Below are 26,821 nucleotides of genomic sequence, written 5' to 3'. Positions count from 1 at the left end.
CAGTCTTTGGTGACACACATGCCATTAGTGGAAGGAAAACACATAAAGAAAGAAGTCACCTACAAGCTTTTAACGAGAGTAAGAAGACCCACAGAGAGATTTCATGTTGAGGGTGATGTGTGTCCACTTACATGGACACACTCAAACAGACAGGCTCTGTTATTGATTCTCACAAGCCTTTAGTGTGTGCGTGTGTGTGTGTGTGTGTGTGTGTGTGCGTGTGTGTGTGTGTGTCACAAAGAGGTAATGACATTGTCTCCAACAAGGTTTTCTTGCCAGGAAGACTCACTGAGAGGTGGACTCTGTTACCATTGCTAACAAGCCTTTAGTAGAAGGGTACAACCCCAGACATATTCTGGCACTGCGTGTAATAAGCCTTTAGTGGCAGGTAGACACAAACCCACTGAGGCCCTATTGCTGTCTGAAACGAGGCTTTAGAGGAAGGAAGAATCACAGAGCGGTGGCGCTTCTCTGTGTAACAGTGTTTAATGAAGGCGAGACAACCTAAGTGGCCACATTGTCTGTAATAAACCTTTAGTGAGTGGGAGACTCATAAAGAGATCCTTCTATTGACTTAAATAAACATTCAGTCTACAGAAGATGCACAGACAGGTCATTTATTATGTTAAATAAACTCTATTATGAGGGCGGCACATACACAAAGAAATCCTATTACCATCTTTAACAAGGCTTTAGCCACATGAAGGAATTATGATGAAGACTTTAGCGACTGGGAGATACTTCTGTTATTGATTCTGACAAACCGGTAGTGGGAGAAACAGACACAAAGACCCCATTAAAGTCTCATATAAACTTAAAGCAAAAGTAAGACAAGGGGTGGTGGGCCGATTCATTGCTGATGCCACTCAAACAAATAAGTTATGTTTCAGACTCTAGCAAGCCTTCTTTGGAAAGGACACATCTGAATATTATGCTATAGTGCCACCCAAGCCTTTAGTGAGAGGCAGACATAGAAACAATGATGTTGTCTCTAACAAGCTCTTCGATTAGAGCATATTAAGTAAACTTTATTAATCCCAAAGGAAATTCAGATGCATATAGCAGCAGAAACATAAATAACAACAATACAGACTCACAAGGGAGATACAGCCAATCAATAAGTAAATAACTAAATAAAAATAAACTTAGCAAGTCTATCAGGTGGAAGCACTGAATTGCCTGATAGCAGTGGGCAGAAAAGACTCTCAGATATGCTTCTTAGCACACCATGCTGGAATTAGCTTGTGTCTAGAAGTGTTCCAAGAGAGTGCCTCCTTAGAGGGGGTGGAGGGGATTTTTCTAGATGGTATCCTCTCTAGTCTAGGTGCAATAAAGTGTGTTTTACTGATTAATTTTATCTGGTGTGAGACTCCTACTCTGTTCGGCAATAACTCAAGAGAGAAAATCGTCCACAGTTTTTGGCCAACAGGGCAGGAGACGATCGGCTGACTCCTTGATCGGTACCCGCCTTACGGATCTGTCTTCTTTGAAGCAGACTGCCTGTGAGCTCCGGCAGCAGTGAAAAGCAGTTCCGGCAAAAGTTAGGACTGCCCTGTCCTAGGACGGCTTCTGAGTGAGAAGTCCCCGGTCTCCTCCTGATTCAGTGGAGTACTCTGCATTGCACCAGATTAAATACCTAGACTAGGTAAGTACCGTCGGGGGTTTCCTTGGTGGTGGGTATGATAAGAGTGATAAGTAACTGACAGTTTTTTAAACTGACACTAGCGGCCCAGGATATTAATTATCTACTCGAGGTTTTTTAATTAACTGTTGGGAAAGGATGTAGGAGTCCGAACTGGGATATTAGTGGGATAGGCATTGGGACGGTTACAAGGTGTGGCACACCTAAGGAAAAGAGCCCATTGCCCGTCAAAGGTCAGTCACGGACAAAGACGGTTAACAGTTAGGTAATTTAAGAGAAAAGGAAATCGAGTAGGAAAAGAACAGTGTACACTGAATATAGTTTCAGGTAAAGAAACTAGAAATAAAAGATATAGTTTCAGGGGAAGAAACTAGGACAATAAAAGAAAATGCTAGTAGTAAAAAGTTAAGCAGGGGTCTGATGGGTCTAACTTTATACTGGAAGGACTGTTTTCGGAGGATCAACAGGCGTCGCGGAAAAATGGGTCACCTAGGAAACTAATTGAGAAAAAGACAGGCTTAGATTTTAAAAGGCATGTAAGAAGTGGAATAAACAGAGCGGTGTTGGCCAGTAAGCGGCACCGGTGATCAGTGAGATTCAGGAAATAAGGAAAATATTGTGTAGAAATACCCAAGGTTGTTGCAAGGGAGGTCCGTTCGCATGGATATGTTTGATAGATGGGAATTGGTTATAAAAGATCTTCTCAGAATGAGGTTCTGAGAGCCAATGAAAGTAAGGTCAAAAAAGAGAAGGATGACTTGCTTTTAGCTTTACAAACAGCCCAACCACCTGACAACCATTCTAAAAAGAAAAAGAAACGTCTATACCCTATATTATATGGTTCTGGGACTCATGTTCCCGACAGCTCCCCACCAGAACAAAAACCTGAGCTCCCTATCGTACACCGAGGAGGAGTTACAACACGAAGAAGGGCCCAAATAGAAGCACCTTTCAATCCCCTACACGTTAAATCCTCTGTTTCAGTTTCCCCCACTGCCCCTGACCCCGATTTCCTTCCCTCTACTGCTTTCCCATTAATACAGTTCCTAATCCCGGCATAATCCCAATCAACCAACTGGTGACCAGAATCCCTTGACAATTTCCATTTCCCATATTTGGGACTTAAGTGAGCTAAAAGAGGTGGTCAGCTCCTTAGTTGACCCTAAAAAGGAAGGGGGACTGAAATTTATTGAACAATTAGAACAGTTGGACAGCATGTATAAACCAAACGCTGCAATGGACACAAGTCCTTCGTAAATTGGGTCCAACTTGGGCTTCTGTTAATCATGGCACTGATAGTAATGGACAGCCGTGGACTTGGCGTGAGATTTTACATCGAGGAGATGGTCAGTGGAGAGGCAGATTTTCAAACTCAGTGGAGTCTATTGAAAGCGAACTTAGAGGAAAAGTATAAAAGGGCACTGACTGGGCTTTGATTTCTGCTGCAAAACAGAAAAAAGATGAGACTGTGGAGGAATGGGGACTTAGGATTCGAGATTTGATGGCTACCCATTCGGGCATAGAGCGGGCTGAGGACCAACGTCGTGCAGCCGTGCCTCCTTTCGTTTCCGGTCTCCGTTCAGACATCCAATCTAAAGTCCGTATCTCATGCATTGGCTGGGAATCGGCTGCCTTTGAAGAGGGTTAGCGACATGCTGAACATGCTGAAAGGCAGACATTGCACAAGCAAGAACAGACCCAAGCTAAGTTGGTGGCTGCGCAACTCAATTACTACACTGATGGACGGGGCGTCACCGGTCCACGCGTGCCCGGGAGGCTTCCAGGGAGAGGACGCGCCGGGTCGAGGTGGTTTTACCTCTTTCCAAGATCCTTCTCAACAACAACAACAGCTCCCTACTCCTTACTATTGCTATAATTGTGGTCAGCCTGGCCATTATAAAAGAGACTGTCCAAATCGTCAGAATAAGCCTCTTTTGACTACCCCCGGAGATGAATTTACACCCGGTTTCCCCGGAAACCAAGGCTGGCCCTAGGAATTTTTAGGGACCTCTAGCCACTCCATGTTTCCTCTCTTGACTGGGATCCTGAGGATGATCCTCTTTTATCTCTGCATGTTAATGGACAAGAGACTATTTTTCTAGTTGACACTGGCGCTACGCGCTCTACTCTTTCTCTGGCTAAGGTCCCTGCCTCGAACGACACAATTACTGTTTTGACAGCCTCTGGACAACCCCATTGCCTTAAAGTCTCACTCCCACTTCCTGTCCAAAGTTCCCCTTCTGGTCCATCCATATTACACCGTTTCCTCCTTAATTCCCTTTGCCCAGTTAACCTCTTGGGCGTGACCTCATGACTAAACTTTCCCTATCGATTACTATGACCCCCAAAGGCTTTAACTGCTCCACCCCTATGATTCTTTTTCAATCATCTCACCCAACACCTTCCTTTGCAGCTTGGACTCTTTCCATTTCCCCACACACCATTTTATTAAAGGCCCTTAGTACATTCCCTTCCTGTTTGTTCCCCCATCTTCAAGTCCCTGACACCCTTCACTGTACCGCTCAATACTTCCCCGCTGACGTTGATGCCCCTTGGTTGGAATCTTTTCTTTCTTCGGCTCCCACACCAGAAAATGTACTTGTTCCTTGTCTATTCCTGTCCTCCACCAAAGCTGCTGCATCTGTTCATCTCACCCTTTCTCAGCAGATTTACTATTTGGGTGGCTCTGTCCCTCATATTTCTCTTGCCAAATCGCATGACACGCAGTGGGTGCAAATTGGACCTTGGGTTCAACACTGTCTTGACCGGACAGATTGGCAATATGTTGCCCCTGGTGTCTTCGACACCTCTGACCATTTAGTTACAAAGGTTGTTCTCCAAACTAATTTTTTAGTCAATCGTAGTCTTTGCACACCTTCCCCTTCATGTTCTGTATTTCCCTTACAGGTTTCTCTCCCTTCATTTCCTTGGCTCGCAGATATCCCTTCCTGCCTATGGTCTCAGGATAAAACGATTTTGGCAAATAGCCCATTGTGAACCTCTGGTGATCTACCCAAAATCCTCCTTCCGTCCACATCGAGCTCAATATCCTCTGTCTCCTGAGGCAGAGGCCGGCATTTCTGCCGTTCATTCTGATTTAGTGAAACGAGGAGCTATAATTCCAATTACATACTCTCCGGTAAATTCTCCTATTTTGCCGGTAAGAAAAGCTGATGGTTCCTGGCGGTTTGTTCAGGACCTTCGCCAAGTCAATGCTGCTATTTTCCCAAGGGCCCCTATTGTTCCTAACCCTTCCACTATTCTCTCCGATTCCACCTTCCGCCCGATATTTTTCTGTAATTGACTTGGCTAACGCTTTCTTCTCTGTCCCTGTTCACCCAGACTCTCAGTTCTGGTTTGCTTTTACGTTTCAAAACCGCCGTTGGACTTGGACTGTTATGCCTCAGGGCTACACTGAGTCTCCTTGTGTGTATGGACAAGCGCTTGCTCAAAATCTTGAGGGTTTCTGGCCAGACCGTGGTTCCACATTAATTCAATATGTTGATGATATCATGCTTTGCAGTGATTCACAGGAATCATGCGAAAAGGACACAAAGAAATTACTTATTTTCTTGGCTGAAAATGGCCATAAAGTGTCCAAAGCTAAATTACAATTGGTGCAAACAACTGTTAAATATTTAGGTCATGACATTGCCAATGGCACAAGAGCTCTCTCCACCAGTCGCATTACAACCATTCAGAATCTTCCTAGACCGGTCACTAAACAACAGGTTATGTCTGTCCTAGGCATTCTTGGATATTGTCGACAATGGATCCTTAATTTTTCAGCACGTGCTCAGCCTCTGCAGGATCTGGCCAACACTCCCGGCCTTCCCTTATCTGGCCACGTTCCCTGGACTAGATGGTATCCTCTTTTCCCATCATCCTCTTCTCCACAACAGCTTTTAATGGGTCCAGGGTTCACCCTGTACATGGAGCAGGCTTTCCTGAGACGTTTGTTCAGGCATTGCGATTCTTTTGAGCTCAGGTGGCTTCCCCAGGGGACTGCAGCGTTGAACACCACACTGGCTATTATGGACTGGTAGAACATTTCCAGCAGCTTGCTGCACACATCAAAACACTTGAGTCTTCTCAGGAAGTCCATTCTACTCTGGCCCTTCTTGTACAGCTCCACTGTGTTGTCAGACCAGTCCAGTTTGTTGTTCATGTGAACCCCCATGTACTTGTAACCCCCAGGTACTTTTAGCTCTGCACCACATCCTCCTTCTGCTTCTTTGCATACCGAAAATCCACCAGCAGATCTTTTGTCTTGCTGATGTTGAGTTACAGGATGTTGTCCTGGCACCACAACACAAAGTCCTCCACAACCTTCCTGTACTCTGACTCGTCTCCATTATTAATGTAGCCTGTGAGGGACGAGCCATCTGAAATTTTCTGCAAATGGCCAGCACTTGTATTGTACTGGAGGTCTGTAGTTTAGAGGGGTGAACAGGAAGGGAGTTAGGACAGTTCCCTGAGGTGCTCCAGTGTTACACGCCACCAGTTCTGACACACAGTCCCTCAACCTCACAAAGTGCTGTTTGTTGGGAGGCACACACTAACAGGTAGATTTAACTACCACCTCTAACAAGACTTTAATGGAAAGAAGTCAGACCTAAACATGTTCTGTTGTTGTCTCTAACAAGCCGTTAGTGACAAGGAGAGACTCAAATGCACGGGTTCTGTTATTGACTCCAACAAATCTTTTAGTGGGTAGAATAGGATAAAGACTTTCCAATGAAAATGAGAGAGATACTCGTGGAGATTTCATTGCTGAGGTTAGGACACTTCCTAAGATGGAGTCACCAGAACAAGCAGGTTCTGTTACTGGCACTAACAAGCTTTCAGTGGAAGGTACTAACAAGTCTTTAGTGAGAAGGAGACATACTGACAGGTCGATTCTGTTACCATCTCTAACAACACTACGTCTCAGGCCAACTTGGATACTCAAAAGAAATTATGCTACAGTTCAAAAAGGCTTTTGCCCTATATATATATATACACACACACATATACAGGTGCCGGTCATATCATGACAAAATGATTTATTTCAGTAATTCCATTCAAAAAGTGAAACTTGTATATTAGATTCATTCATTACACACAGACTGATGTATTTCAAATGTTTATTTCTTTTAATTTTGATGATTATAACTGACAACTAATGAAAGTCCCAAATTCAGTATCTCGGAAAATTAGAATATTGTGAAAAGGTTCAATATTGAAGACACCTGGTGCCACACTCTAATCAGCTAATTAACTCAAAACACCTGCAAAAGCCTTTAAATGGTCTCTCAGTCTAGTTCTGTAGGCTACACAATCATGGGGAAGACTGCTGACTTGACAGTTGTCCAAAAGACGACCATTGACACTTTGCACAAGGAGGGCAAGACACAAAAGGTCATTGCTAAAGAGGCTGGCTGTTCACAGAGCTCTGTGTCCAAGCACATTAATAGAGAGGCGAAGGGAAGGACAAGATGTGGTAGAAAAAGTGTACAAGCAATAGGGATAACCGCACCCTGGAGAGGATTGTGAAACAAAACCCATTCAAAACTGTGGGGGAGATTCACAAAGAGTGGACTGCAGCTGGAGTCAGTGCTTCAAGAACCACCACGCACAGACGTATGCAAGACATGGGTTTCAGCTGTCGCATTCCTTGTGTCAAGCCACTCTTGAACAAGAGACAGCATCAGAAGTGTCTCTCTCGCCTGGGCTAAAGACAAAACTGCTGCTGAGTGGTCCAAAGTTATGTTCTCTGATGAAAGTAAATTTTGCATTTCCTTTGGAAATCAAGGTCCCAGAGTCTGGAGGAAGAGAGGAGAGGCACAGAATCCACGTTGCTTGAGGTCCAGTGTAAAGTTTCCACAGTCAGTGATGGTTTGGGGTGCCATATCATCTGCTGGTGTTGGTCCATTGTGTTTTCTGAGGTCCAAGGTCAACGCAGCCATCTACCAGGAAGTTTTAGAGCACTTCATGCTTCCTGCTGCTGACGAACTTTATGGAGATGCAGATTTCATTTTCCAACAGGACCTGGCACCTGCACACAGTGCCAAAGCTACCAGTACCTGGTTTAAGGACCATGGTATCCCTGTTCTTGATTGGCCAGCAAACTCGCCTGACCTTAACCACATATAAAATCTATGGCGTATTGTGAAGAGGAAGATGCAATACACCAGACCCAACAATTCAGAAGATCTGAAGGCCACTATCAGAGCAACATGGGCTCTCATAACACCTGAGCAGTGCCACAGACTGATCGACTCCATGCCACGCCACATTGCTGCAGTAATCCAGGCCAACTAAATATTGAGTGCTGTACATGCTCATACTTTTCATGTTCATACCTTTCAGTTGGCCAACATTTCTAAAAATACTTTTTTTTGCATTGGTCTTAATTGATATTCTAATTTTCCAAAATACTGAATTTGGGACTTTCATTAGTTGTCAGTTATAATCATCAAAATTAAAAGAAATAAACATTTGAAATACATCAGTCTGTGTGTAATGAATGAATCTAATATACAAGTTTCACTTTTTGAATGGAATTACTGAATTAAATCAACTTTGTCATGATATTCTAATTTTATGACCAGCACCTGTATATGTGTGTATATATATATATATATATATATATACAGTATATTATATATATATATATATATATATATATATATATATATATATATATATATATATATATATATATATATATATATATATATATATATATATATATACTGTATATATATACACTGTATTTATATATACCAACCTGGGTAAACACCATTTAATTCAAACAAAAAAAGAAAAAAGAACTGAATGTATACACGATGGTGCTACAATAAACAATTGGCCAATAGCCTCTTATTGCCACTTAGTGGAGTTTCTTGGAAGGGCTGGTCTGGAGTCGTCCTTGACTGTCAGGCTTTTGGGTCCTTCTGGGGATGTCAACCTATTATATCAGTCTGACTTTAAGGGAAGGGCCTTCTTTGGCTCTGTTGCCCTCATTGGGCAGTTTTGCGTCAGCACCCTCTCTCATCCTGAGTTGGTACCACGTACCTTAGATGAGCCTGGAAGGCCACCCTCTGGATGCAGGCATTGTTTTTACCATCTCTAACAAGCCTTCAGTGGAAAGGTACAAACCCAGACACATTCTGTTATTGTCTGTAACAAGCCTTTGGTGTCAGGAAGACACAAACACATAGAAGCCCAGTTACAGTCCAAAACAAGATTTTAGCAGAGGGAAGACCCCCACAGAGGACAAGCTCCTCTCTGTAACATTGAAAGCGAGACAAAGTAAGTGGTCACATTGTCTGTGATAAACCTTTAGTGAGTGGGCAACACATTAAGTGATTCTTCTACTGTCTTAAAAAAGCTTTACTCTGGGGAAGACGTTACAGACAGGTCATTTTTTTATGTTAAATAAGCTCTAGTATGAGGGCGACACATACTATTACTCTCTTTAACAAGCCGTTAGGGGAGGGAGACACACAGAGGGGTCATGTTCTTGTCTCTAATAATTCTCTAGTGTCAGAGAGATCCTGTTACCGTCTCTAACGAGCCTTTTGCGAGACTGAAGCACAAACAGAACATGCTAACAGCAGTATCCTCATTAGCTGTGGACACCAGGCAGGCGGCCCTCTCAAGGACCACTGCAGAAGCAGGAGGACTGCTACAGGAGGTGGCAGATTGCAGGCTCCAGCACACCAGTGACAGATGCCACAGAGTGAGCAAGTGAAAGAAACACATATGTCCACCAGGGGATCAGTGTCACAAGTGTGCTTAGGCCTCTCTCTCCAGGGTTTTGTCATTGTCATATAACCTTTAGTCAGAAGCTCATCTCATTATTTCCAGCACACTGCGGCTACAAGAGACGTGTCAGCATCATCCCAAGGCCAGCTCCTGCTTGGATGTGGGACATCTGGTCAATGAGAATATCTGGCACACTGCCAAGGGGGTAATATTGAAATCTCACAGGGTGCACTGCCCATGACTCTGCAGCTTCATTTGAAAATTAGATTATGTTCTTTTCTTTTTTCTTACTCTTAAATCCCCAAGGCTTATGCAGGCCTGATTGCTTTTCATCTTCTTTTTCGCCCAGCTCTGCTCTACTCGCATTGGCAGAATCACCGGTCAGACGGAGGGGCTCTCCAGGCACCGAGCGCACGGCCTGCACGCCACTTGCTAAACGCTCCAACTAGACCCCGGCCAAAGAGAAGCCTCGCAGGAAAAACAAATGTTTTCTAATTTGCCAGCAGCATGCTGACAGAAGATCAGTGTAAATCTTTCCTGGTTTACTTTGCCGACTTGCCGTCAGTTTCTTGCCGCTTTGAACTGTGATATGTTTCGAGATGAGTGATGAATATTTAATATTAACTGTACACAAACAGCTGTGTGAACAACAGCCACTATCAAGGCGGGGGCCATGAGAAGGGAATTGTGGTGCAACCTCAAAACTTGCAGCAAAAGAGCCTAAAAGGAGGCTGTAGTCAGAGAGAGAAGGAGAACGCTAGGAGGGTGGATAATGAAAATCAGTCAGCAGTCATTTCATTTCCATTTTCTTCATATCTAGGTCAAAGGATCCTGGCTGAAGCACCCAGAATTACAACAAGCACTGCACAAATGCAATCCTCTGCCCACTTTAAAAATACCACAGCACACCTTCTGCTGCCTCTTGAATATTTATCGCCAAAACGCATCAAGAAAATGCCCTCTCCACTCCCTGTTAGCTTCTCATTCAGCTCTCCACACACCCTAAACTGGCCTCAGCTTGTTTTCTATAAAAAACATTCTAACCCGAATCCACCTGAAGTCACTCTGTTATTAAGTACTATACAACCTGCATCCCACCTGCCCTTTCTCACCTTGAAATCCATTAGGATCCTTATAATAAAGACTTTTAGGTATTCTACAGTCCTACCGCACCCGCCACTTCCATTCACAGTAAGCAATGCAGCCTTTAGCATGCCCACCATTGCACGTGTGCTGTTGCACTCCCAATTATCTCTCTCTCATTAAATTTTGAAGAACCCACCCATCACTTGCCCTGTCTCTCCTGACATTCTGCTATGATCCTTATTATGAGGACTCATAAAAATATTGTATACTGTATTACCAATACTGGCCCAGCTACCACTTGAAGTTACTACAGTATGGCCACATCTTGTTAAGTAATCCAGAGTTCCATCTTCCTGACTTGTAATGGTTGCAGCGCTCTTGTTAAATAACACACACATATCACCATACCTCAAAGTCTACTGTGATTATCCCCCCTCTCTCATTAAGTATTGCAGAACTTGCAGCTCAGCTGCCCTGTCTCGCCCCACATTCTGCTAAGATCTTTGCGATCACGACTCTTCTTTTGTGCGTTCTTCAACCATTACAATACCCCCAACTTCTGTCTCTGGTCATTACAATCAGATCCTTTCCTCTAAAGTACTCCTTACTCCCCACTATGCCATGATGGCACTTACCACACTACTGAGGGTTGACAGCTAGTTGTCTTGCCCCACACTTTGCCAAGATCCCTATAAGCAGCCTCCTCTTCTTATATGTACTACAATCTCCAAATAATCAATCCTCCTCCTCTGCTGCCTACAAAATATTTTAGCCAAAACACATATTTTGCATCAGAAAAAGAACATCTCTACCTCCTATCATCTTCTCATTAAGATTCCACACAATCTAAACTGGTTTTGTGCAGGCATATCCCTGTTTTCTATAAATGCTATCCTAATCTGAATCCACCTGAAATCATTTTGTTATTAAGTACTGTTCAGCCGGCGCTCCTCCTGCCCTTTCTTACCCCTGAATTCTATTAGGATTCTTATAATAAGGACTTTTTTCTTAGACATTGCACACTTCCGTTCACAATAAGCAGGCCAATCCCCTATAGCATGCCCACCATGGCACAGGTGTTGTTGTACTCCCAATTATCTTTCTCTCACATTAAGTTTTGCAGAACCTGCACATTGCCTCCTGTCTCTCCGCACATTCTGTTATGATACTTGTGATCAGGACTCAACAAATTCTGTATAATACCAATACTGGCTCAACCACCACTTGAAGTCACTACTGTATGTTATGGTCCCATCTTCTTAACTAATCCTCACTTCCCCAATGGTCACGGCGCTTTTGCTAAGTAACACACAAGTATTACCATGCCTACTCCCTCACCCCAAAGTCTATTATTAATCCTTCTCTCATTAAGTACTGCAGAAAGTGTATCTCACCGTCTGTCTTCTCTCCTCCCTCATTCAGCTAAGATCTTTATGATTGTGACTCTTCTTTTATGCATTCTTCAAACGCCACAGTTTCCCCACTTCTACCTCTGGTTACTAGAATCAGTTCCTTTCCTCTAAAGTACTCCTCAGTCCCCACTATGCCATGATGACACTTGCAACACTACTGAGAGTTAACAGCCTGTACTTTCACCCTACTATCTGCCAAGTGGCCTCCTCTTCTTACATGTTCTACAATCCTCAAACAATCAAGCTGCTCCTCCTCCTCCTCCTTTCATGCCTGCTACGCTCCCAATGATCACAGCCCTGTCAATTTAATGGTTCTACACCCCTACTAGACCTCATTCCCCTACAAACTCTCCCATACTGCTTCTCATCAAAGTATTGTATATTTCCAATCATGACCCAACCCCCACCTGAGGTCACTACAGTTTGGCTCCGCCTTTATAACTAATCCTCCAATCCCAACCTTCTGATCCGCACTGGTCACGGCATTCTTGTTAAATAATACACAGATATCACCACACCCACCCCCTCTCAACTCACATTCTGCTATGATTAACCCTCTCCTGTTACTGTATGGCCAGTCTCTTCTTTAGGCATTCATCTACCCAGTTTCTGAATGCCCCCTTAAAGTATTCCAAATCACTTGGACTCATTCACACCTACACGGGTATGGGTCCTACAGTCTCAGCCTAACCATACCCCTGCAGTTGCCCCAGTAAGGATTCTGTATATCCTAACCCACATCAATAGCCAGTCCAACTATGCCATGCACCCTATGTTTGGGTTCACACCTCTTAAACTGTTCTATAAACCTTATCCCGAGGATCTACCACCAGGTCTCTCCTTTTTAAGTATTCCTGAACTCCTGCCTTGCCACTCTCCCTCCTGCCCAAAAGATCACTACCCTTTTGGTAAGCATTATTCAACTTGTAATGGCCATACCATACCCTTATATAGGTCTCTATAAACATCTCTCTCCCACCTGGTCAGACTCTACTTGGTTATACTCCCTAATGCACCACAGCCCTCTTATTAAGAATTCTACAACCATTAATTCTGCAATTCGTCCAACAGTCTGACCAGTACCCTAAAAAGTACTCTTCATGTCCCTCTCACTCCTACCTACAGTCCAAATCCTGGATATACCTCCTCAAGCATTATTGAAGGTCATCACTATCTCTTTATGAGTTCTACAAAGCCTAAGTTACCTGATTCCATCCAGCACTTTACCATGTTCTCAGTGGTCAGCCTCTTCCCCATCATCATTTTGTCACCTCATCTCCCGGATGTACCCTACATAATTAGGGCCGCTCTGCCTTAGGAATTCTGTCAGCCCCACCTATTAGGTCCTCTAAGCTGTATTATTATGAGCCCACTCAAGTATTCTTTCCCTCAGATTTTGACCTGCACTATTAATAATTCTGCTCTTTCTTAATTGGACCCCAATTAAGCTGCTACCACCTAGGCATCCACAGCCCACCCCGCCAAAGGACAACTCTAACATCCTTTCTTTCAATCTTATTTCAGCGCACCATGATAACCTGTATTGACTATAAGGTTCCCAAATTTAATATTAATGAAAACATCATGCACAACCGTAACTCCTTGCACACACCGATACCCTCTAATGATCAAGCTCCACTTTGAGCATCCATCTTTATTTTATGTCTCACCTTTCGCAGAGCACCCTGCTACATACAGTTTTATAAAGCACACATGAATACAGATCAAACAAGAAAGACTGCAAAGTACAAAACCACACATCAATCCATTTCAGACTGCTTTTATCCAATTAAGGGTTGCAGAAAAGTAGGCATAAAGCAGCATCACAACCCGAAAGGGGCACCAAAAGACCAATACCAGATCATTCAAATACACAATTAGGCACAGCAAAATAAAAGCTGAGGCCTATACATGCACAAAAAGGTAAAAAGGGAATCTTCAAAGGACCACTAGCAGTATGATGGGTGCCGAAGAGTCAGTTAGATGATAAAATTAACAGAGGCACAGCAGATCTAAAACACACAAGAGGAAAACTGAAAAGGAGAGGGCATCACAGGGTAGGAGCCACAGGCTAAATCAACATAATCAGATAATCTTAGGATGATTATGACATGTTGGGCTGCCGATCAGAATGATGATATCAAAACAGTAAGTTGTTATAGTCGAGCCAGTTTAAAGGAGATGTATTAATCGAATTTAACCAACTGAGGACTCTATGAAGGTAATGAAGATGTGCTTGAGAGAGTATCAAAGGTACCAGTGTTTGGGATACAGCAGAATTAAACTTGGACAACATTGTCTACTGCTTTCACCACCACTACACCCTGATCCCTCCTCCCTGCCTAATGATGAAGATTCTCCCCTTTAGAAACTGTTCAATCAACTCCTTCTGTCTTTTATTAAGATAAATCCTGGACCTTTTAAATCATTACAATAAGACCCTCTCCTTCAGGTATGTGTTCAACAGCCCCTGGCTGTCCATGCATGCCCCCAACCCCCCTGCTGCCTCAATAAGAATTCTATACACCCTAACGTACATTAACCATCCCACTCTACCCTGCACCCTATGATCTGTTTTACTCCCCTTAAACTATTCTACAAATCCCATCTTGATGATCCCCTAACATATAATCTCTACTATCAAACCTCTGCTTTTAATGTATTGAAAACCCCTGCCTTGCCATGTTCCTCTTGTCTGTTTTGGGAATGGCAGCATCTCTGACCATAAGGTCGTACAATGGATACATAGAGCAGAAAAGATCATTAGGAGATATGTATCCTCCATTAAAGACATCTTTATCAAGCGTTGTATCCGCAAAGCCTACTACATTGTAAAGGACTACACCCACTCTTGTCACGGTCTCTTTGTCCAACTGCCATTTGGCTGAGGGTACAGTAGCAATTGAACCAGCTCTGCCAGGTTCTGCAACATCTTCTACCCCTTGGCTGTAAAGACTCTGAATTCTGTGCTGCTCCCCTTCACCCAGATCCGTTCCTAGACGTGTATCTATATAGAGAACACCTGTTGCAATAACTATCATTAGTGGTGGTTATCACTAAATTATTAATTCCTATCTATTTCAATGCCTTGATCTCTAATCATTTACCTATTATGTAATCACTTACTGCATCTATTAGTATAGTATAGTATAGTATAGTTCTTTACTTGTCTTGCACTTGTCCTGCGTTTATGTATATCTTGTGTCCTGGAGAATGTTACTTCATACCACTGTATGCTGCCATATGGTGTATGGATGCACTTGACATGACTTAATCATTACACGCAACCTTTACTTGGCCTCCCAAACCCTAAATTCTGTAAAAATCCCTATAATAATCCCTCTCCTTTCATATATACTTCCATCCATTCAGGCTCTACATGGAGTAAAATAATAACTGATGCCTATAAATGTGCAAAAAGATAAAATGGAATCTGCAAAGGCAAACATTGACATTAAGTAAATTTAAATGGACTCCTTGGGGCAGGCTAGTATCAGACTGACTGAAAGATGAACAGGTTTCCTTGTAGATATTTCTAGTGGTGGTGGAGCTGGACTATAAATTAGATGACTGGCAGTTCATTTCAAGCCAGCGAATCACTGAGTGACCTTGACCTAGACATGCCTGAGCTCTAAGTGTAAATCTATCTGTCTATCTCTCCACCTATAGTATCTATCATATAGTTCCTTTCTTATCCATCTTTCTAGCTTTTCATATCTATCTATTTATCTATTAAATATATACATACACACACATCAGTTAGGAAGAAGGGGCCTTCAAAGTCTCTACTGTAATTTTAAGCTTCTTGGACTGAATGTCCTGTTCTTGTCACAATTTATTCTAATGTTCAATTATCTTATTTATCTACTGTATATAGTGTCTTTCATTTCTATTTATCTATACTGTATGCTGTATATGGTGTCTTTCCTTTCTATCTGTTTACCTGTCTATCTATTATATACTGTCATTTACATCTGTCTGTATATTATATATTTTTTTTCATATCAATCTTTGTATCTGTTATATAGTGTCATTCATATGTATCTACTTATTACACAGTACCTTTCATATCTGTCTATCTGTTTATATATTGCCATACCTTTCTACCTATTTACCTATTTATTACATAGTGCCTTTCATTTCTATTTATTTATCTACATATAAAGTGCATTTCCTGTCTATCTATTTACCGATCTATCCATTGTATAGTGTCATTTACATCCATCTATCTATTATATAGTGCCTTTCATATCTATCCACTGTACATAGTGCCATTCCTTTCTACCTAGTTACCTATTTATTATGTAGTGCCTTTCGCATTCTATCGATCTGTCATAATGCCTTTCATTTCTGTTTATCTATCTACTGTATATGGTTTTCTACCTAATTTCTACCTATTTACCAATCTATCCATTGCATAGTGTCATCTACATCTATCTCTTTATCTGTTATATAGTGCCATTCATATAGATATTCATCTATTATATAGCACCTTTCATGTCTACCTATCTATTATATAGTGCCTTTCACATCAACCTTTCTATCTGTTAAATAGTGCCTTTCATATCTATCTACTGTATACAGTGCCATTCCTTTATACCTATTTACCTATTTATGATGCACTGCCTTTCACATCTATATGTCACATAATGCCTCTCCTTCCTATCTATCCCTTGTTTAGTGTCATTTACATCTATCTGTCCATTATATAGTGCATTTCATATATATTATATATTTAATATGGTGCCTTTCATATCTATCTACTGTATACAGTGCCATTTCTTTCTACCTATTTACCTATTTATTATACACTGTGTTTCATATCTATCTACCAATCTGCATATTCATATTCATTGTTCACTAGACATAAAATGTATTTTTAGTGTTTAATAACTGTGTTAGTAATGCATTTGTAATGTATTTAAAAACCATTTTTGGTTTCAGGTCACAAATAACTAATTTTTACCACTATAATATGACTTTTCTAAGCACTGATTATTCTGTGGCACACTGCACTATTAAGTGTTTCTCTATGAAAGGCACTATATAATATCCATCCAACCATCCATTATCCAACCCGCTATATCCTAACTACAGGGTCATGGGGGGGGGGTCTGCTGGAGCAAATCCCAGCCAACACAGACCACAAGGCAGGGATCAAATCCTGGGCAGGGCACCAACTGGTAAGCTGCTACTCCGCAGTGAAAACTGCTTTTTCTTCACCCTGAAAATGCCACTGCCAGCCCCACGTCGGCCCCCCACCACCTCTCAGTGGACGTCACTGCTTTCATTCACCCTCATTCTTTCTCACAGCTCAACAATTCAATATGCCAATGCAGAACAGTAATAGCAGACAGCACTGTACTGTAGAACTGATGTAAAATTCTCATCTCTTCTTTGTCTTTATCACATCTATTAGAGAATGATGGGGGCTTCTGCTTTAGGTGCCAGTCTCTCGTACCCCTTTACCCAAATCTCTTAACATTAATGGCCATTAAAATGGGGTGGAGGGAGGGAGGCATGCTTTCAGCTAGATGAAGTCTAGCAGCAGTCAAGCTCGCTCCTCTGCAGACGGATGCCGCGGTGCGATGGCAGCTTGATGGACAGGCTAGCCCAGCAGGCCAGAATGGCATTCAGCTTGCTGCAGAGGAAACTCCTAATCAGTTTAAAGAAGTAAGGCAGATGCTGCCATGCATAACATGTTCCTCCAGGGGGCTCTAGGAGGTATTTGCCGTGGAGCACGTGCCCCCAGACTGCATTCAATCCAATTAGAGCGCTGTCTGCCAGTCGCTTTGCGTAATTCTGACGGGCTTCCCAAATTGGGTACTACATTCTGTACTGTGTTGGTACAACACTGGCATACCTCCAGCTCTTAGAGAGCTGCCAGAGAACAGCTTGGAAATTCCATAATACAGCAGGCAGCATAAATCTGTCACTAACACACGCTGCTATGACGGGGCGTACACCAAACTGCATGAGAAAAAAGGAAAAAATAAAAAAGGGAGATTAACTGGTCACTTGCACAACGCCGCAGGCAATGGAGAAGCCCCGGGGGGTCAGGCAGGCTCTTTCTTGGCAGGGCCATCTGCAGTTGTGCAGTAGCTCTGGCACTTAAAATCCACAGTTATGAAAAACAGGATAATCTATTGCTCTTGGAGTGTAGGGACCTGAGGTGAGGGAGACGTCTCCCAGACATCAGAGGGAGCTCTTAATTGCTCTCGGTGTTAGAGAGTTTCCCTGCCAGGTGTACCTCCATCCACTACCAAGAAAAGACAACATTTCTTTTCAAAGAATATCAGCAGGGAGAGCTGGACTAGAACCTCTGCACACTGATACAGCGCTCCATGGCAGAGCCCAAGAACAAGTACAAAGGTGTGAGAGCCAGCGGGCAAAGAGGTCAGCCACAGAGAAGAAGAAGAAGAAGAAAGCAGCAGCAGCAGCATGTAGTTCTACAAATGTGTCAGCACAACATCTTGGTAGGTATGCGGCAGCAAAGGTAATGTGTCACGCTTGCTCATGACTTAAAGAAGTTTCTAATTTTCAAATCTGCCTTAAGAAAAGGACAAGTATCTGTGTGTCTATCCAGTTGCTATATCTCTGTGAATCCAACAGATGGCTCAGACAACAGACGACTAGGAATACCAAAAACACTTCCAAAAATGGCCACCCAGGCAAGACATAAAAAGGACTTTGTCGAATCTTTATAAAAATAAAAAGGTTTATTCTTAATGATAATGCCCAGACATACTAAGAAGTTTCATTCAGTGCAAAGACATAAAGGAACTGAGTAAACCAATATGGCAATCCCAAGCAAATATAGTCCAAAAAAAGAAGCAAACCCGTAGTCAAAAATAGAGCACAGGTTTGAAAATCCAGGAAATAACAAGAAAAAAAAAAAAATCACAAAAAGCACAAGAAATCACCACTCCTCACACATTCAAAAAGAACCGCAAGGAACTCTGGGAGACTCTCCGGATTTACAGGAAATGGGAAATTCCTAAAAGATGATTGGCAGGTGCCCCAGGCCTTTAAGGAACACACCCAAAAAACACATGGAGCATTGCAACATAAACTCAACTAATGGCAAATAAACATAAATAAAATATAATAATATATTCAATAGAATCAAAAAATGAACAAAGACAACAAAAAAACACAAATATGAATCCCAGCCTGGGTAAGAACCCTGGCTGAGGCAAAACACCAACAGATGGTACATCACAAACATTTGTAGTAATGCATTTTAGTAAAACAAATGTTTGTAATGTGCCATCTGTTGGAATGACAAATTCAGCGCCCTATATTACTACATACATTACAAAATACATTATAATACTTCAGATGGTGCACAGCAAGTGTTAATGCGGAGGTCTATTTGATTACTTAGATTTCATTCCCTTTTAGACAGGTAGCACAGACCATATATATATACTGTATATATATGTATATACATATATATATACTGTACATACACATGCATTTATTTATTTATATATATATATATATATATATATATATATATATATATATATATATATATATATATATATTAGTCATGCAATATATATATGAGCGTGAAAAAGCTACATTCCGGGCTCAGCAGTGGAATGTAATATCACTCCAGAATAAAAGGGGATGCCGTCACTAACATTTTCATTTGTTTCTACCTCCACAGCTCTGAGAAGACGCACCCGACTCCACTCCTCCTCGTCCAGGTCTCTTTAAAGCCAGGCATCCACAGAAGGAGGCGTCTCACTCTGATTCAAGCCAGACGGAAAGACGGCACTCAACAAAGACAAGACCTGCTCAACAGAGCTGTATTGTTGAATTAAGAGAAAGCTATAGTCCTATATTTCTGGTATTTAATATATAATATATAATATTTGTGTTAGAAAATCTGTTCTTATAATTAAGTGTCCAGCCACCTTATAAAACAATACAGACTAGTTGTGTGTAAAATGTGTAAAAGCAGAACCATGGCGGTAGGCCAGCATTGCTGAGGTAGTGCGCAATGTTAACATTTTCTGACACAGTAAGCATGGCCTTGACACTGACAACTGAAACAGTTGTGAAGATGAATAAAAATGCAAACAATAGTGGTAAGACATGCCGAGATACTCGGCTTGGAATGCAAAACTTATGTCTGTAACCTTCCACACACAAAGCCACCAACAGAGCAGAAAAGACAACCAAGTTGAATCCAAAGGTAAGACAGAAGTCATAATAAATATGTAGGCCTGACAACACAGCGCAGGGACACAGAGGTGTAGGCTTGTCAACATCTAATCAGGGACATTCTAAGGACACGACAAAGGACTGCCTTGAAACACAAAAGGATAAATGAATCATTCTCTGGTCAAGTTCAGTTCATCCGACACACAAAGTGGTAGCGTATACACAATTTCAAGGCTTAGGAATCACCAGAATATATCTAGACATGCCCACGTGCAAACGTTGCCACTGAGACAGAGCAAATAAAAACCAGTGTGTCCAAAAACAAAACAGATTTGGGAAAGTGAATAGAAGAACACCACCTACCCAGAAAGACACTGAGAAGAAGGAAACGGTGCCTAGGGATGTCCTTGACTGAGCCTGAGTGACATCTTGTTGAGAACCATGCAAGGGTCAGGCTTGGGAGACACCAGTAGAAGTGGCTAAGCATGTCCAAAAGGTACCAGAACCAAAAAATAGATGAATGACAATAATAATAAAAAAATTACTCTGGATGAGTGTTTCTTAAAAATGTAAAGATGTGGAAAGGACTACTGAGAAATGCAGAGCTTGGACTCTGTCTCAGGCACCAAGACAAGTATACAAACAAGGCTCCCATTAAGAAGCAGGGATGAAGACATCCGAGGGTGTGAAATGATGACGAGTGTGAGGATACGCACAGCATGCAGATTCAGCTTTCATACACAGATGGAGATGGGAGAATCAGGATTGTCCAAATGCACAACAGACTTGTCCACACATTTAACACCAGCTATGCAGGACACAGCCAGGGACATATGAAACTATCCTTACTCAAGCCCATGTTTAAAAAGCACACAGACATTGGGGCACAAGTCACAAGGCACAAGTCTCCAAGTAAATGTTGACCTGCAGTACCTTGTACACTTGAAATTTCCAAAAGTAAAGGACACAAAGATGTTTCTCCAGACATGCAGGACAGGCATGTTGCCATTTAAATTTGTGAGATAGAGAAGCACAAGTCAAAACGACCAGACTCATACATAAATAAAAGACCGAGAACGTCTGCCTAGACAAGCCCACTCAAACACTGGCCAAGGGACAAAAAAAAGATGTCAAGATATGTGAGATCACTCCAGGGACACAAGAATCAGTGTGTACTCACGTCCAAACACAGCAGAAGTAGCTGCCTTAAAAGAGTCCTAATGGACAACACGGGTGCAATAAATCCACAAAGGTTGGAGTCTGGTGTATGGTAGTTAATAAAGACCTGCACCAAACACCACAAGGTTACCAGTTCAACTACCACCTCCAACCTGCCGCGTGGCCGTGAGCAAATCATTTCACCTGCCTGTAAGACATCATGTTTAGAAAACTGCTGGACGAAGACTGCCTTCGAAAAGATGACATCAAAGGAAGGCTGTTTGTAAAGCCATCTAGCCATGTCCACATATGAAATCAACACAGGGAAGTGTGTGGTCAAGCAGCTTTCTCTTACTGATTTTGGAGATATGAATGTGATATTAAAAAAATAAGTTAAATGTGGAAAAAAAAAATTGGCATATTCATATGTCTCTAGCCAGGTGACGATTTCAAAAGTAAAGGAGCCAAAGTGGTCCTTCAGAGTGATGTCACAGGGAAACCATCTGTATGAAAGTTCCAGGGGGAGCTTTTATTTATTTAGATCCTTAGCAGTTTTCATAAATAAATATGAATGGATTAAAACAGATTTGTAAAATAAAAATGGTGTCCCTATTTTAAAAGGATATCCTGAGGCAGTGGTAATACAAATATACTCCAAGTAACAGAAAGTAGGCAACTTGCTGCACACAACGACACAGGCTACGTTCAGGCTTTCTTCTCAGTATCCTGTCTACTATTAAGAATCTTTTCAAAACCCAAAGAACCAATTTGATATTTAAAGACCCCTTCCCAGAATGAGAGGTTCTTAGTCAAGCTCTGGTTTTTACGAGGAGTCACACCACCCAGTAAAGTGCCATTAAAGATCAGGTATTTTGAAGAATGGACATCGAGTTTAAGGAGTCACTGTGCCATTCTTAAAAATAAAGGTGCCAGAGTGGTTCTTCAGAGTGATGCCATAGGACAACCATTGTTGGTCCCCAAAAGGCCCATCCACATGAAGGTCCTAGAAAGAACCTTTAAATTATTTAGATCTTTAACATGATCCACACAGTAAATACCCATTCAGAGATGGTAACAGAATTGTGAAATAGCAGTGGGTTCCTGGTTTTAAAAAGGTTCTTGTTACAAACAATAATGCGTGTTACTAATCTCTTAGTATTTCATTAGGTAGCCTTAAAGTACATTAAAAAGTTCATTTTTTTATTATTCTACATGTTAGATGTTTTTCAAAACACACACAAAAAAAACCCAACTTCAAATACAAAGAACCCTTCCCGGAATGAAATGGTGCTTTGTCGAGCAATAGTTCAACAAGGAACCACTCACCCCGTTAAAGAACCCTACAATGCCATTAAAGAACCAGCATTTTAAAGAGTGTGATGCTTCCAGCGGCCTAACGCGCAGCCCTTCTCCGCGCCCCCCTTTATTCTTAGCATCGAGTAGAACAAAAAGGAGAATTAAGTTCTCCGACAGCGAAGTCTAAGAGGAGAAGGCGCAAAAGTTAAGACACGTGAACGGCAGGCAGCGACCATTTAATAGAAAAGTAAGAAAGAAAGATTAAGAGTAAAAAAGCATCACGCCTGGAATTAGCATTTGATATGCATTTTACCGTGCACGGTTTTTCCCATAATTATATTTTTATTTATTTCCATACAATTATGAATATGATCAATGTGGAAGCGTCGAGTCCCAGCACACAGCAGGTTCATTCAAGTTTAGCGCGGCGTAACCTGAGATGCACTGAGGTGCGCCTCCTGCTGGCCTCTCGTTACTTTGCCGACCGTGTAACTGAGTCAAGGAAGGAAACTGGTGTGAAATGTGAAGACGGATCATTAAAGTTTGCGTGATCTGATTACGCTCACGTGCTGCTTATATTTTCAAACATGCTAAAAAATAAAATTTAAAAGATAATCTGAGGCTAAATTTACCTACACTAAAATGATCGACAACGACGTTCAAAAGGTAAGGAATCGGAAATATTTAGAAGGTGAAATTGAACCGCTTCATTCATGTGTATGTCCTTACAAATGAAACCTTTAGAAACATCATGCGGGAGATATGTCGTAACACCTGCAGAAGAGAGGCTAGTGGCTGGCCCATCTTAAATTCTGAGCACAAACAGGAGCAACATATTCCGAAGCTCCAAAGGGAGCTGGCAGCTCTTCAGATGCTGTGATCCCCATCCGCCACAGAAGGGCGGAACAAGAGGAGCGCAAAGGGCACCAATGCGGTGGCCTGCGCAGAAGTAGTCGCGAGAGGTTCATTGTCATCGGGTTTAAGCACGCACACGGACAGATCCTGAATTAATGGAACGGTGCAGCTGCCTGGCATAACGCACAGCACGTTACGCATTTTCTCTCGCGCGCGCACCGAAACAAACAGAGAGTTCTGGTAAGGCTGTCGTGGGTCACGTCGAAGACGAAATCGCAGCGTAACACTGACATGCTACGTGTGTGTGTGTATAATTTTCTGTCTTAATTATTTTTTTCTGAAGCTGCTTTTCCACTGCTGGGTCGTTGTGGAGTAAAACCCAGTGGTGCCCATCAGCCCATACCTGGCCGGGACTTCCGTCCATTGCTGGTTATCTCACTCCGGGTATTTAAATACAGCAAAGGAGGATGCAGTTCAAATCTAACACTGGGAGCAGATTGTTCTGCACTGGAAATTATCCTAAAATTTAATATTTTTTTTTTGTTTTGTGACACGCAACCTTCTATTTAAAACGAGGTGAAGGATTTTTATTGAATAAAACGATAGACGGCTGCAGTATTGTAAACAGCACGGTAATGAAATGACTTAAGTATGATAATCCGGCTAATAACATACTTCCTGAAAAAGAAAGTGATGAAAAAACAAGTCTTCAATGATAGTCTTTTAGCAAATATAATCAACATTTACGGTAAAAGGAAACGCAAGAAAAAACTGTAAATTGCCTTGTAAAGGGCGACACGAACCCGAAATTGTCGGCAATTTTCAGACCGAAAGAACGCATTCAGAGTGTAAAATCACCATTTAGGACAACTGCAATAATGGACATTCGGAGGCAGCGGTAATACGAATATACTCTGAGTAATAGCTCAAATCTGAAGCGAAAGTAGGCATCTTACAGCTGTCAGGAAATGGGGTGCAATTTGCGTTAGCATACAATCGCGAACTTAAAAGAAAATAGCGCTGTTTACACGTAAACACATTTAGGGAAAAAAACACACTTTATTCTGTTCAATGTGGTATTACTGCTGCAAGGTAACGACAGTGAGGAACCTTAAATTTAATTTTGAATGCAAAAAGGTGCAAATGATAAAAACCCCTAAAAGAGGGGATTACCGATCCACTGATGTAATGTCTTTAAGCGGCAGTGGAACCCTCAGCTGATTTTAACAAATTCAACCTTACTTGCAGAACCGGCAAAGGCAACGGTCCCGCGAATGCCTCGCAGCTTTCCTAGCACGTAAATCTCCCGACTCTGATCTAGCACCCGTGCAAGTGGGCAGACACCAGACAGCAAGTTGTTGGCAGCCGACCATGCCAGCACTTAGACAGCATTACGTAATAAGAAACGGGGGGCACTTTTTAATTGTACGGAGGATAAGAGGGGAAGCGATGCGAGATGCCAAACCGAGAGCAACTTGCGGCACCGGAGCGCACTTCAACTCACCTTGAGCTGCCAGTCCTCGGGTGCTGATCACACTTGCTATGAAAGTGACCACATACCAAATCATAGTACTATCGCCGTCCAGAAAGGGACCTCATCATATCTGGAAGTGCCCTCCTCTCGGTACAGGGTGCATGGTCGAGCCCTCCCAGGACGTTGATCGTGCAATCCCCGGCTACGCTTCCTCTTCTCATGCCCTGCTCACTTTCTCGGCTTTCATTCCGCCATCCCTTTCGCATCCCCCCACTCCAGACAGCCAGAGCACCTGCAACCAGCGAGCCAGCAGCGAGCTTGCGGCACCACCGTGAAACCAAGCCTGGGAATTTAGCGGAGAGTCCCACCTCCGCCACCTTCCCATTGGACGGAGGGCTGGCCGCGTGGGCGGAGATTGGTTGCTCCGCCCGTCATTCGTTCGGCGGGGCACAGGCGAGCCCCGCTTTCAAGGTGAGTTGGAGCGTGCAGTTGCACGGGCGCCGCAGTATCATGCGCAGTAACAGAGAGCCGAGTTAGCATCTCCACTTGTGTCCCTGTCCTGTGAGAGTCAGCGCCTCAGTCTCACTTAGTCCTTTTCTTCATCGAAGTAGCCGCCCATGTCCTGCAATAGAGAGCGCTTTTGCTTTCCTTCTCATGCTAGAATCTCGATATCTGCCTTACTCTGTCACAGCTGAACTAGTGCTCTGATTTTGGGCTGTCCTGTCAGATATAGCGTCTTCCTTAGGCCAGTTGCCTGCTGGATTTATCGTCTCCGCTTGACTGCTTGTCCGGATAGGCTGTCAAGTGAAATTAAGCTGACCTTACCCTAACTGCACTATCAATGCCCTGGTCAGCTTTGTCAAAACCCCTGCTTGAACCCTCTGTCTAAATTGTGATGTCGAGCCTCTTGTACCATCCTTTTTAAAAAGAATGTTTTGTTTGGTGTCCATGTCTGGTTAGTATTTGCCCTTCACCTTCCATCACTTCAACGAGTTACGACTTTCATTTAACTAGTGCCCTTCTTGTCTTATCCCGCGTTCTTTGCACGAAATGTCCCCGACTGTTATTTGCACCGTCTCTACTTAGTTATTTTCCTTTGCCAAGCCATTCTGACAGCAGGGCTTCCTTCCACATACTAACCCCGAACTCCTCTCGCCGCCCCTAATTCCGAATATATTCTCATATATATTTTTTAGGGAGAGATGTCTGCATTTGACAATAGAATTTCAGCTCACTGTACTCGTGTTTGAAGCAATTATGGACAATGGCATTCTTATCCTGAAATGGAAAGCAGTATAGTGGTTATTATTATGTGGTGTTCATTGCCACCAATCAATCATTCGTCACTTTATAACGCATCCATCGCGGCGCACCCCACCACAGCGCTTACAATAAAGTTGACATTGTGCGTTTTCTTTGCAAAGACAGCCGAAGGAAATTCCTTTTGACGGAACTTCTTTGCTTTAAAATAGTTTGCATGGTAATGTACGGGTGAGTTTTCTGAAAGTTTTAGTTTTTCCATTTGAGAAATGCCTTTGTTTAATCGACGTTTGTTCGATTTATGGCGACTTTAACGAGGCCCGTTTCCCAACACACTTGGTCCAATGTGAGATTGCCGAGTGATGTAATGCTGCAATATCTAAAGATAGCGCTGCCCAAACAGGAAAGCGACAACGCGACTTGTTCTTGTTAACTGCTTGGCGTCTTTTTTCACAATTAGACTGCTAGAAGCGTCCTTTGCTTAATAGACTTCATCAGATACACAATAAGCAATCAGGCTACTTAAAGAGACAGACATATTAAAAAGGATGCTGCCGAACTCCATTACCTAAGTGTTACATGTTCATTATGCTGCGGAGTAAGAAAGAAAAAGGAGTGGAAAAAAGTGTCGGTCTTAACACCTTCCGTGTAGCGCTTTGCTACCAACGTAAATGACAGTGCCGCTGAGCATATGACTACTTACAGATGATC

At 42.5% G+C, this 26,821-nt stretch overlaps 1 protein-coding gene across 7 annotated transcripts in view; it reads right to left on the bottom strand.

Moving 5' to 3' along the window:
* Positions 1-25,145, bottom strand: part of igsf9ba (immunoglobulin superfamily, member 9Ba) — a 300,170-nt gene extending 275,025 nt beyond the window's left edge. For all 7 annotated transcript variants that reach the window (XM_039764160.1, XM_039764162.1, XM_039764161.1 and 4 more), the window contains exon 1: positions 24,881-25,145. In XM_039764160.1, coding sequence (XP_039620094.1) covers positions 24,881-24,944 — 64 coding nt within the window. In that variant the 5' untranslated portion in view covers positions 24,945-25,145. The remainder of the gene's footprint in view (positions 1-24,880) is intronic.
* Positions 25,146-26,821: the final 1,676 nt, after the last annotated feature.

This window comes from Polypterus senegalus, chromosome 9, assembly GCF_016835505.1.
Source record: "Polypterus senegalus isolate Bchr_013 chromosome 9, ASM1683550v1, whole genome shotgun sequence".
Lineage (NCBI taxonomy): Eukaryota > Metazoa > Chordata > Cladistia > Polypteriformes > Polypteridae > Polypterus > Polypterus senegalus.
This window is presented reverse-complemented; position numbering and strand designations above follow the sequence as displayed.